Here is a 12,993-nt window from a genome sequence, read left to right as displayed (position 1 = left end):
AAAAGGCATAATTTATATTCATTTCCTAATTTTTTATGGTGGTTACAAGATCGGTCAAATCTACCAAACCCATACTGAGATTAATTACTGAAAATAACAGATAAAATATAATGTTTTTCTTAAGAAACATTTGTTAACTATCTGGACATTATAAAGATTTTGCATGTGAAATTTTAAATTTTCTGATGCATAAATGTATTTTTAATCTCAAAATGAAGATTACTTTGCATCATAGATAAGCAACATGCGAAAAGAAAAAAAAGACAAGAGAAAAATATTGCTTTACAAACCTTATAACTTAATAAAAAAATTTGATATTTTGTGTATGAAACCATTGTAATGTTTACTGATAATCTGCCAAATTTCGTTAACATTCACTTACTTATTTAAAAGTTATAGCACAAAACCTATAACAAGCACAAGATGGTTACGAGGTCGGTCCAATGGACCGAGCTCGTGCTAAAAGAGTTAATACAATAATAAAACTATGAATCTGATTGAAGACACACTCCCTCTCTACTTATTGCTCAGTGGTTATAACTAATATACAAAATTAATATGATTAGATCTTTTGAATAAAAAAAAACAAAAAGTTGAAATATATATGCAAACACTAACATACATCCTGCTGCGTACGGTAGCACGTGCTAGACAAGCAACTACTTTTGAATTTTCAACCAGGCAGAAAAAAATCTTAATTTGTTATAAAGTTACATAAAATATTATAAGAAAATAGGAGTTCACCCATCAATAGGGTAAAATACAGATAAATTAAAATTTATATATTACAGAGATATTTTACCATCACTATTATTTAGGTAACTTCTATGAATTGTGTTTCAAAATGAGAAAAAAAACAAAAAACATTCCTACGGTAAATGTATGTTGGAAAGTAGCAGCTTACATCCTGCTGTCTTACAGTCTCATTTCAGGATATAAACTTAGCAGCTTACATCCTGCTGTCTTACAGTCTCATTTCAGAATATAAACTTAGCAGCTTACATCCTGCTGTCTTACAGTCTCATTTCAGGATATAAACTTAGCAGCTTACATCCTGCTGTTTTATAGTCTCATTTCAGGATATAAACTTAGCAGCTTACATCCTGCTGTCTTATAGTCTCATTTAGGGATATAAACTTAGCAGCTTACATCCTGCTGTCTTACAGTCTCATTTCAGGATATAAACTTAGCAGCTTACATCCTGCTGTCTTACAGTCTCACTTCAGGATATAAACTTGGCAGCTTACATCCTGCTGTCTTAAAGTCTCATTTAAGGATATAAACTTAGCAGCTTACATCCTGCTGTCTTATAGTCTCATTCAAGGATATAAACTTATGTTGAGAAATGACAATTTACACTTTATTTAATTGTTATATGTCACTCAAAAATCATATACACGCTTTTCTAGTCACATTTGTTCTATGTTTTAATATGTATCTATATACTAAACCTTCCTTTATTTAGGGGGATATTTAGAACTATACTTTTAACTAAACATTATTTTAAAAATTGGAAACTAAACAGCTGAGTATTACCATAAATGCTTGCTTCCTCTTTAAAGCTTCCTGGTGTTTCATCTCTTCATCATGCAGCTTAGCCTCCTTCTGATGCTGTAGAGAATTGTACATTTCTCGTATAGCACGTAATCGACACTTCTGTAAACATGAGTGGGAGAGATACTTCAACAAACATCAATGATGTGTGGTTCAACTGTCTAAACACCAAAGTGTACAGCATATAATTTAAAAACATCTGTACAACATATATTATTATTTTAAAATTTATGATAATAACTTTCTTCACATGGCTCGTTCAATTTGACCAACCAGGTGACCTTTTTGTACTCGTATAGTCTTTATAGATTTGATACTACTGACTTTTGATATAGTGTGTATATCCTCACAAAATTTGGCAGTTTTTCACCTACAAAAAATCATATTTTTTTAGTGAAGTATTTTTAATAAACTAAAATAAAGATTTGTCCTTGAATATATTGAGTATTTATTTTGAATAGTCTGTGTGCAAAGTAATTTTCATGTTAAGATTAAAAATACTTTTCTTCATCTAAAGATTCTCAAATTTCATTTGTATAATCTCTGAAACCTCTTAAATACATTTCAAATGTTTGTTTTCAGTAAAACTTTATATTTTATCTGTTATTTTCTCTACCCTAAATCAATCTAAATTACCCTCCTTTTCTTTCTAGAATGACTTCAAATGTAGCACGAAACTACATTCGTTTATCCTTAGTAGCTTTAAACTTGTAACAATATACATTTATTTATAATTAACTTTTATTAACCTTTTGATTGCCCTTTGAACCATGTCTAACTACTATTTGAGCCATTATAAGTTGTAAATTGCTTGAGGAATGTGCAGCTCACATTACACTATCGAATTACATTACCCACAAGCTACTCATATGTGTGCCTCGTGAAACTTTTTTATCATATTATTATTATTGTTTATTTTACCTAATCTAACCTTAACTAACCTAAAGAGATCTCTATTTTGACATCTTAGTTACTTTTATAACAATAAATAAAGAATAAACATGAAAAAACAAGAAATAAAGTACTTACCCGAGTTTTTTTTTCACTCTCGATTATTAATGACAATCAACCCTACTTTTTTTATACTAATGACAGTAGTGCATTAAATAATGCACCAAAGAACATAGAATAATAACATGCAAAAAGTAGACAATTTCCTCTAACAATCACAATTTTTCTGGCTTTCTAACTATGCGACAATAGCTGTTACAGATAGCCATGGTGATATGAATAAAGAAACCTGATTAGATTTAATTAACAAAAACAATTACCACACAATGCTGACCAAACTATTATTATAATTGGTGGTACCTCAGGAGTATTTTGTCTCTGACTCTTAATAAGCATGTTCATCTGATGATGCTTTCGACTCTGTTCTTGTTTCCTTCTGGTGTCTTGAAGTTCTTTATCCCATTTTTTTTTGCTTCAGCTTTCTTTTCTTCTTCTTCTATTCGGTATTGATATCTTTTCACCATCAACTCCATCAACCTGATATCCTAATGAAAACAAGTATAAAGGAATGAGATCCTAAATTATAGCCAAGACTTTAAATTTACTAAGTATTCAAATTCTGCTTTTTTCCTTTCTCCTTTGCATCATTTAAAGATAAATGTATAGTGATTATATTTAAGCTAATAAGTAAGTACTAATTGTAAGTATATTGAATTTTTTTCATAAAATTAATTCCTTTAGCTAAACAACATAAAGTGTTAATGATAAAAAAAAAGTTAGACCTCATCTCCATCCCTTATCCAAAACTCTAATTTGGAAATTGGAACTAATTTATAAGCTTACAAAAACAAGCTTGTTTTAGAGAAAAACCACATAATGGGATATCTGTGTTCTGTCCACCATGGGGAATCAAACCCTGGACTGTAGCAATTGAGTGCTCTGTCCACCATGGGGGAATCAAACCCTGAGACTGTAGCATTGTGAGTCTGTACACTTACAGCTGACCCAACAGAATACTATGGACAAGTCTAAAATACTTAAAACCCAATGCTAACTTTATCAATTTTAAACAGAGCAAGTTTAAGCACTAACTTTATGTGACTGGAAACATTTCTTTAAATATCAATATTAGAAAGTTATGACTATTTTTATTTTTTGCTGTCGGGTCAGACTGTTCTAAGTGTGTGTTAAACACTCTTGGTTAGTTCCTAATTTTGTTTACGTTTGTAACTTATGTTTCCCACTGCTGGAGTTTGTTAGTTACCTAAACAAACTTTTTTACACATGTATTTTGTATGTCGTCTCTTGCTTGACTTTAACTCTTAAATGTGAATGTGTTTACATACAAACATAAAACCAAGCAGAAAAGAAAAGAAAGTGTGTTCTGGTACAAATCTTACATGTACAAGAACTGTTTTATTAATTACAATATTAGCATAAAATACTCATGCTCCACTGCAGGGTTCATTCCCCCCCCCCCCTTATGATTCACAGAGGCCCCAATTTACTGATCAAGCTCCTCCATTATCTTCAACTATATCTATAGCTACCAACAACCCAAGGGGGGTGGGAGTAGAAAAACAAAGTCACGATACCTGTTCACAGTACCTAAGTACACGTGCCAAATTTTATCCCACTAGCTTGTGAATGGCGGTAGGAACACAGTTTCAAATATCGTGTCACTAAAATATAGGAGGAGAGGGGTAGTAACACTAAATTTTATATCAGCAATCTGAAAACCTACTCCATGGTAGAGGGATACACTTTATTTATATCTGTGTGTGTATACTCCCTCCCCTAGTCAACCTGTCAAGTTTGCACCTGGAGCTGTGGGAGGAGTTAGCTGGAAGTGTATATATATATATATATATATAACAAAACTACAAGCTGTATTAGTATGGGATTATGCTGAATACATAAACAATGCAACATTCCTGAATGACTTTGATATTTGGATAGCATGAAAATATATTTATAATTAAAAACCAATTAAACTCTGAATACTTTTAATGCTCTTTTATACAAAACATTTTTTTTCTTGATATGCAACAATTATTATTACTAAAAGAAGTACAATAAGTTTGATTACGATAAAAAATAAAACAAACAATATTTAACTGCTTGCTTAAGTCCAAAGATCCTCCAAGTTTCAAATATCCCTCTGAATAATTTCCGGTACTAAACTAGAAACCTTTTCCATAACTGGAAATAAAACAAACAATATTTAACTGCTTGCTTAAGTCCAAAGATCCTCCAAGTTTCAAATATCCCTCTGAATAATTTCCAGTACTAAACTAGAAACCTTTTCCATAACTGGAAATAAAACAAACAATATTTAACTGCTTGCTTAAGTCCAAAGATCCTCCAAGTTTCAAATATCCCTCTGAATAATTTCCAGTACTAAACTAGAAACCTTTTCCATGACTGGTTAGTTATTAATACATCCTGAAGCAAACTTAGTAATGGAAATTACACGGACCAACCTACCAACTTATATATACAATTTTACAGATGATTTAAAGATAACAATGTGAACAAATTACTTTACAAACAGCAAGGACTACACTTTATGTCAGATCCTCATAGCCATTCAGTATGAAAGATCAGTTGTGTTCAAACCAGGTCACCTCATAAAAACTTGTACAAAAGGATTCTTTACAGAATATAGAAATAAACTGTGATGAATATCATTTGTATGATCACATGATATCAGGGTATTCACAAGTCCCTATACATTAATAACATGTATCAGAACATAGTAATCATATGATGTCTATACATTTAATAACATGATATCAGGGTAACTACAAGTCCCTATACATTAATAATGTGTATAAGAACATAGTAATCATATGATGTCTATACATTTAATAACATGATATCACATGATATCAGGGTAACCACAAGTCCCTTTACATTAATAATGTGTATCAGAACATAGTAATCATATGATGTTAGCACATTTAATAACATGATGATAACACGATGCCTGTACATTTAGTGAGATGCATAATAACATGGTAATCGTATGACATCTATAGATTTAATAACATGCATCGTATCACAGTAATCATATGACATCTATATATTTAGTAACATGCATGATATCATGATAATCATATGATGCCTGTACATTTAATAACACATGCCATATTGTGGTAATCATATAGCACCAGCAGTCAAATTAAAGATTATGATCAAGTGACACAAGTCATATGAAAATGAACCATTAAAACAACTTGCATTTCATCACAGTGATTTACTTTACATTCATGCATTAACTAAAAGACAAGGCAATTTTTTATTTAATGATAGAAATCACACACATCTTTTTTTACACACTTGTTTACGCAACTAGTATACCCATACCACAAGAAAATTGTAACCAGCAAGATTTCCTTAAAATACAGTTACAGAAAGATTTAATGACAATGTTATAAGGCATTATTGTGAGATGATCTACTGACGAAAACAACTTACTGAACACTGTCCACTTCACACGTACTTTTCTGTACAGAATCAGACACACAAACGGTCAATATTTGTATTCTAAAATCATGGTCAACATGCTTTTGTCAAAATGTCTTAATCGAAGAAAACTAAAAAGCAAAATGGAAATTAAAAGGTTGCTATTTATTTAATGAAGAAATTACTATTATGAGGATCAATAAATATAATAGAAGGTTATACTAGGATAACAGTATAATTTATATAGGGCAAGAAACATATAAAGTTTTGAATAACAGCTCGAACAAATCATCACAGTTCACAGCATGGGATAATTAATTTTTTGTAGCAGCCACAAGGATCACAGACATCTTTTAAATTTACCCGGTAATAACAAAAACAATTCCTATTGATGTAATGTAGTTTTTTTCAGAAGGAAAAAAAAAGATAATTCTCATACTGTCAAAAAGGAGCAAGAAAGAAAATAAACTCAATGTTAGTTGCAAGACAAGTAATGCAAGACTCCTTCTACCACGTGCAGTGTAATATAGTTTTCAAACACCTTCTACCATGTGCAGTGTAATATAGTTTTGAAACACCTTCTACCATGTGCAGTGTAATATAGTTTTCAAACACCTTCTACCACGTGCAGTGTAATATAGTTTTGAAACACCTTCTACCATGTGCAGTGTAATATAGTTTTGAAACACCTTCTACCATGTGCAGTGTAATATAGTTTTGAAACACCTTCTACCACGTGCAGTGTAATATAGTTTTCAAACACCTTCTACCACATGCAGTGTAATATAGTTTTGAAACACCTTCTACCACATGCAGTGTAATATAGTTTTCAAACACCTTCTACCATGTGCAGTGTAATATAGTTTTCAAACACCTTCTACCACGTGCAGTGTAATATAGTTTTCAAACACCTTCTACCATGTGCAGTGTAATATAGTTTTGAAACACCTTCTACCACGTGCAGTGTAATATAGTTTTGAAACACCTTCTACCACGTGCAGTGTAATATAGTTTTGAAACACCTTCTACCATGTGCAGTGTAATACAGTTTTGAAACACCTTCTACCACGTGCAGTGTAATATAGTTTTCAAACACCTTCTACCATGTTCTAATGTTCCTGAATAAAACTTATACTTCTCCATGTGTCACTTGTTAAACATTGTTCCCTTATATGGTAAACATTTTTACCATATAATCAATTTAAATATGAATTGTCATTTATAAAAAAATTAATCAAATAACTATATAAAATATGCAGGAAGAGAGAGAAAACAGAGCACATAAGTTCAGGTTAAATACCACATATAATGTAAAGAACCCAATAACGAATACTAATTCCAGAGCAGTATACTATTTTCATCCATTTCTGATTAAAGTACATCAAAAGTAAGCACGACACACAGACTGATAAAACCAACGAGTCCTAATGCTACAAATGAAAAATTAACTTTTTGACCACTCTGTAATAAAAAGACATAGAAAGTGATTAAGCATGCTCTCATTCAATATGATTACAAGTATTTAAAAGTCATTATATAAAATGCGTACGAAAGTGTACGATCATATCGCACTGTACTCCAGTTAGGTGTTGATCTTACTATAAACAAGACTGTTTTTGATTCATGCATTGTTACAATAGGTAGGCTTAACACACCATTATCATTTTGGTTTCATAAAGTATATTTTCAAATAACCAGCGTGCAAGTTAGGCTCCCGTGAAATTTATTTTTGGTTCTTCACAAAAGTTTACTGCCTCTAGCAATAAACTCCTTAATTACTACCTAAAAATAGTGAAATAAGTGATTAACGATATTTCTTTTGGTACTTTAACAGCAATACCTTTGGATATAACTTGGTTTTTGCTCTAGGAGAATCACAAAGCTTTGATTTGAGGAGTGCTGAGCTGGCAGGACTGACTTTTTCTTCAAATAAATAACGATAGGGCGAGGACGGAACCGAAAAGCTTGTAACATTTATATCTCTGACTGACAAGGTGGAAGTGCTGGACTTTGGTCGGTTTTTTGGAGTTGACTGTGCTCTTGGGGATTGTACCACCTGTTCTTCTGGAACCATCCCACTTGAAGATGTTGAAGTAGTGACGTTATCATTTCTTTCTGAACTAGAATCTCGATCTGCTAAACAAATAAAAAATGAATAGATTCATATCTCAATTAAGTAGAAATCTGTAAAGATGGTTAAAATAACAAACTGTATCTTTAAAACAGCAAAATGACAACTGGTCAAACAAGTTAGACATAAAAAGTATAAATATCAACTAAGGTTAAGATGATACTTGGGTAAATTTCAAATATCACAGATGTTAAAAAAAAACAATGTTTACTCGTACACAATAAATATTTATAAAAGAGACTGTCTCAAAATACAATAAAATGTTTACTCAATAACTTACTGTCATGACAAAGTAACATCTTGAAACATGTTGTGTATAGAAAACCATTCCAAGTTTCATGAAAAACCTTGACTTTCTATTGGTTATAGGTAATATATAATGATATGTAAAAGAGAACTATCAACGAATTGTGAAAGAGAGGATGTGACAGGTGTGTGTGTGGCAGGAGGCGTCTGATTTTCTATTTGATAGCTCTGTAAACAAACAAAACTGAATGCTATAAAAGTTATGGTTTGTTTGAGCAATTATGATTTTACAGAGTATTTCATGTTTAATTTCGTACTTTTTCGAAGGGTGATGGTTAAAATAGGGATGATGACATGGTAAGAAAAATGTGTCATGTGGGTCACACTAGGGGAAATTCAGGATTTTTTTAATATATTTCCATATAGATTTAAGAACTTAAAACTTGTATACTATTAAAATATGGATTATTAGCTAAGATTTTAAGCTATTATAACTGGTATAACATAAATCAAAAGTAGTTTAATAAAATTTTGAATGTCAGACACTAAAATATTGTGTCATGCTCAGTAAAGGATACCCGGGGCAACAGGGTTAAAGTACTCTCGAAGAGGGCTAAGAAAGTTCACTGAACAAACAATCTTTATGCTAATATAATTTAGTATCCATTTATAAATGCTAAAAGTAAACATAAAATTAGATAAAAAATCTGCATGCTAACTGAAATTAATAATCATTTACATGCTTCGTAAGTATAAAGTAAACCAATAAAACAAAGGCTTGGGCCGGATCTCCAATATGTGAGAAACACATAAACATGGGTGTGCACACTTTTTGATATGAAACTTTTACACGCAATAGATGTGGTAAATGTTAGCTTAGGTAGAAAAATAAAATCAGAAATTTTACCACTCATGATAAACTATGTTAAACAGTTACCAAACTTTGAAGGTTATACACCCCCCCCAAATCATTTATTTTTTTAAATTGAGTACTTTCCACAGACCATCAACAACCATTTTTCTCAGTTCTGTTACAATAATGAAGTTATAAGAAGTATTTGATCTATTATTTCATTGCTTTATCACTATCATCTCTATACATACAAAATTTAGTTGCGTTTCTTAATTAACTGACACAAGAATAATTTTAAATATTCACATTTCATAATGAACAACACTAGCACAGCTGTAATTTATCATTTCTTAAAATCAGTACTTACTAGAAGAAGCTCCAGTTATTTTTTCAGAGCTTGAAAAAGACCCTTGGTTTTTCATGCCACTGTTTCTCGGTGACAGGGATTGAGACCTCTGCTTTTCCCATGCTGTTAGCATGAGTTTCTGTCTTTCATCTCGGCACCTTTCTAAATTTCCTATAATTTAACAAATAATCACGTATAAGGGGTTCCAGTAAAACAAACCCAAAGAATGTTCAAAATATTAAAGAAAGCTGCACCGTGCAGAGGAATAAAATGTGAGCAGGAGTTAATTTTTAAATTATCAAAAGGCATCATTTGTTTCAATTCTATATTTTATCTTTTTAAGAGGTACACATACTACCTGAAAATCAGGAATTACTTTTCTATTTAACTTAGTTACTCAGTACTAATGTGAATAGATATAACTGCCCGTTCTTTGATCAAAAAATCTATCTATACACAAAACATTGCTGCATAATTTGTGGTTAAATAGACTTTATAAAAATAGATTTTCTTACAAGAATCTAAATTTCAAGCAGACTAATATAATAAATAATATAATAGAAACAAAAATGATGCATATATTTTCCTTTTTCCCAAAAATTTTTTCTTGCAGGTTGTTTCAAGAACAACAACAACAAAAATCTCAGTCTGAAGCATTGTCCAGGATCAACCTCAACTGGTACCATCCTAAACCCAGGTTGTTTCAACAACACAAGAATTTCAGTCTGAAGCATTGTCCAGGATCAACCTCAACTGGTACCATCCTAAACTCAGGTTGTTTCAACAACACAAGAATCTCAGTCTGAAGCATTGTCCAGGATAAACCTCAACTGGTACCATCCTAAACTCAGGTTGTTTCAACAACACAAGAATCTCAGTATGAAGTATTGTCCAGGATCAACCTCAACTGGTACCATCCTAAACTCAGGTTGTTTCAACAACAACAACAACCACGACACAAAAATCTCAGTCTGAAGCATTGTCCAGGATTAACCTCAACTGGTTCTATCCTAAACCCATTTTTTTTATTCATAGCTAGTTTGTCGGAAAGCCTACGTACCATGATTAGATGAAAGTCTCAACCTTAAAAATCAACCCTAAACAAAACCCATAATATACACCTTATTCAGAGTAATTCACAGCCAGATAAAGCTCTCAACTGGAGGGACAAGATATGACCTCAGATCATCCTTAATCAGCAATAGCTCATACTTATGACATGATAGAAAACTTTTGAACACAGTTTACAAACCTTACTCATTTCCTTCATTAAATATAAACAAACTGCAAACTTAAATTCTCATACAGACACACACACACACACACACACACATATATATATATATATATATATATAAAGAAGAAATACAAAATTTGCTTCAAAGTGAAGCACTGTTATATCATAGAAATAGAGAACATGCTGGTATAAAAGGTAAAATTCAAATTTTATTCAAACAATATGTAATTCAAGTTCAGTTTAAAACTTAAACCTGGTGATATTGCTAAAACCTAAAAAAAGACAATACTAACTTCATCAAAACTACAAAATTTTAACAAAGTTTTACGCTTTTAGGATGCAGGAATCTTTTAAACATGCAAGTTTTTTTTATTAGTAGCCGTGACGCAGGTTTGGGAAGCACTGTTCTAAAGGTGTACAGACCATTACAGTATTAAACATCAGCAGCTGAAAATGAAGTGTAATGATCAATTCTGAAATTTTTCTTTTTGAAATACAACCAAGAAACTAAGTTTTTGAAACAACTTTTGAGATAAAAAAAAAAGAGATAAAATAAATGCAACATTCCCAACAAAATGTGTTTAAAGAATTTTCTATAGATTTTCAAATTGTTCAATGATTTTATTAGGCTTGTGCACGTATCATTAAGTAAACAATAATTATATTATGCTCTTAGAATAATGTTTTCCTGCATAAGTAGATACTTCTACAACTACCTCCATTATCCTTCAAAACAGGAAGATTTATAAAAAATATGATGTGAAATCAAAACTTACTTAATCTGTTGGCTTCATAGTCTTGAAACAGTTTCAAAACCTCATCTTTTGTTCTTCCATTACCATATTCTTCTTCAAAGTCTCTAAGAGATTTCTGAAGGAGTTGGACTGGCTAGATGTATTTCAAATAATTTTTTTAGTTGTGTGTTTGACACCTTTTAGTAATTTGCATGAGAAAATATTCTTTAAAACATATAATATTAACTTAACATTAATACTTTACAGCTTTTTTTTTATTTGTCAAGTTTAAAAAAAATTAAGATATAGATATATTTAACAGGTTTATTATCCAAAGTCAGAGCTACTTTTTCTTGATAGAAATAAACTTCACATTTCTTTCTTTAAACAAAATATATTCTAAAGAGCCAGAATGTATTGATATCACTATCAAATATTCATGATTTGAACAAATATAAATCACTGAGGTTAAAAAATAAATATATGGATTTACATTTCATCGTGTGAATTCATTGTTTCAAAATAGGTATTTATATTCATAGAGAAATAAATTATAGAAGTTATCCTGTAAGACAAATAATAAAAGGAATTCTACGATTGCCAGATAATTTTAGCTTTCTCTCCTCTAGTGATATATATAATTTCATTTACTAAAATTTACAATAATTTCTTATTAATCAGTTAAATTGTGACTTAGGTAATACTCAATTACATAATACTGTTTTATCTATATGTAACCAAGCCATTAACATTAACTTTACTTTTTACTGTCTTATACACTTTAACTGTCATTTTATATTTACATAAATTCATATGAAATATAAAAGCTGTGGAGCTGACATGCTGCTATAGCCACATTTGTTGGTGCGTACTCAGAAAAGTGAAGAAAGTAAACGTTAACCAGTAAATAATTGTGCTTCCATCATTTGAGAACACTAATGATTGCTGAAAAGACTATTTAAATCATAAGTGTTAACCTGATTTACTTTTTATTATTGTTATGAATGACGATGAGTGATAAATCTTAGATGGATTTTCAATTCGGACTTTTCAAAACAAGAATTTCCTTTCACAAACAAATCTTAAAAGGAGAACATATGAAAGAAGTTTTTTGTATATTTATTTGTTGGGTAATTTATTATCCAACCATTCACATCTTACAGAATTTAAACTGTAAGAAGACAAAATAGGAATAAGAACTTTTGTAAAGTTTTTTGTAATTGTGTAAATGTTACACAATTAACAAGATAAGTGACAACTCCAGTGAATATATATTATGCAGACAGAAAAATAAAATTTGTTGTTTCAATACAATTTTCACAAATAATTTGGAAGCAATTCATACAACATTCTATTTTTTTATTTCAACTGAGCCACCACGTAGTGTTTCACAGAGTACGAACCTAAGTACTCTTCAAAGCTTATCGTGTACTTTCTTATAGTACGATAATTAAAAATGTAGAGCTCTTCCAT

The 12,993-nt window shown here is 30.8% G+C and overlaps 1 protein-coding gene across 2 annotated transcripts in view; it reads right to left on the bottom strand.

Annotated features, from left to right (window-relative positions):
- LOC106466917 (coiled-coil domain-containing protein 177-like) overlaps positions 1–12,993 on the bottom strand; it is a 29,520-nt gene that overhangs the window by 10,786 nt on the left and 5,741 nt on the right. Inside the window, exons 4-8 of one of the 2 annotated variants that reach the window (XM_013927227.1) lie at positions 11,563–11,674; positions 9,571–9,720; positions 7,814–8,109; positions 2,866–3,050; positions 1,537–1,656 (exon numbers count right to left, since the gene is read on the bottom strand). In XM_013927227.1, the coding sequence (XP_013782681.1) occupies positions 2,904–3,050; positions 7,814–8,109; positions 9,571–9,720; positions 11,563–11,674 (705 nt within the window). In that variant the 3' untranslated portion in view covers positions 1,537–1,656; positions 2,866–2,903. The remainder of the gene's footprint in view (positions 1–1,536; positions 1,657–2,865; positions 3,051–7,813; positions 8,110–9,570; positions 9,721–11,562; positions 11,675–12,993) is intronic. The other variant, XM_022394990.1, reaches the window with a different exon arrangement.

Source organism: Limulus polyphemus, unplaced genomic scaffold (genome assembly GCF_000517525.1).
Source record: "Limulus polyphemus unplaced genomic scaffold, Limulus_polyphemus-2.1.2 Scaffold2422, whole genome shotgun sequence".
In the NCBI taxonomy this organism is placed as follows: domain Eukaryota; kingdom Metazoa; phylum Arthropoda; class Merostomata; order Xiphosura; family Limulidae; genus Limulus; species Limulus polyphemus.
This window is presented reverse-complemented; position numbering and strand designations above follow the sequence as displayed.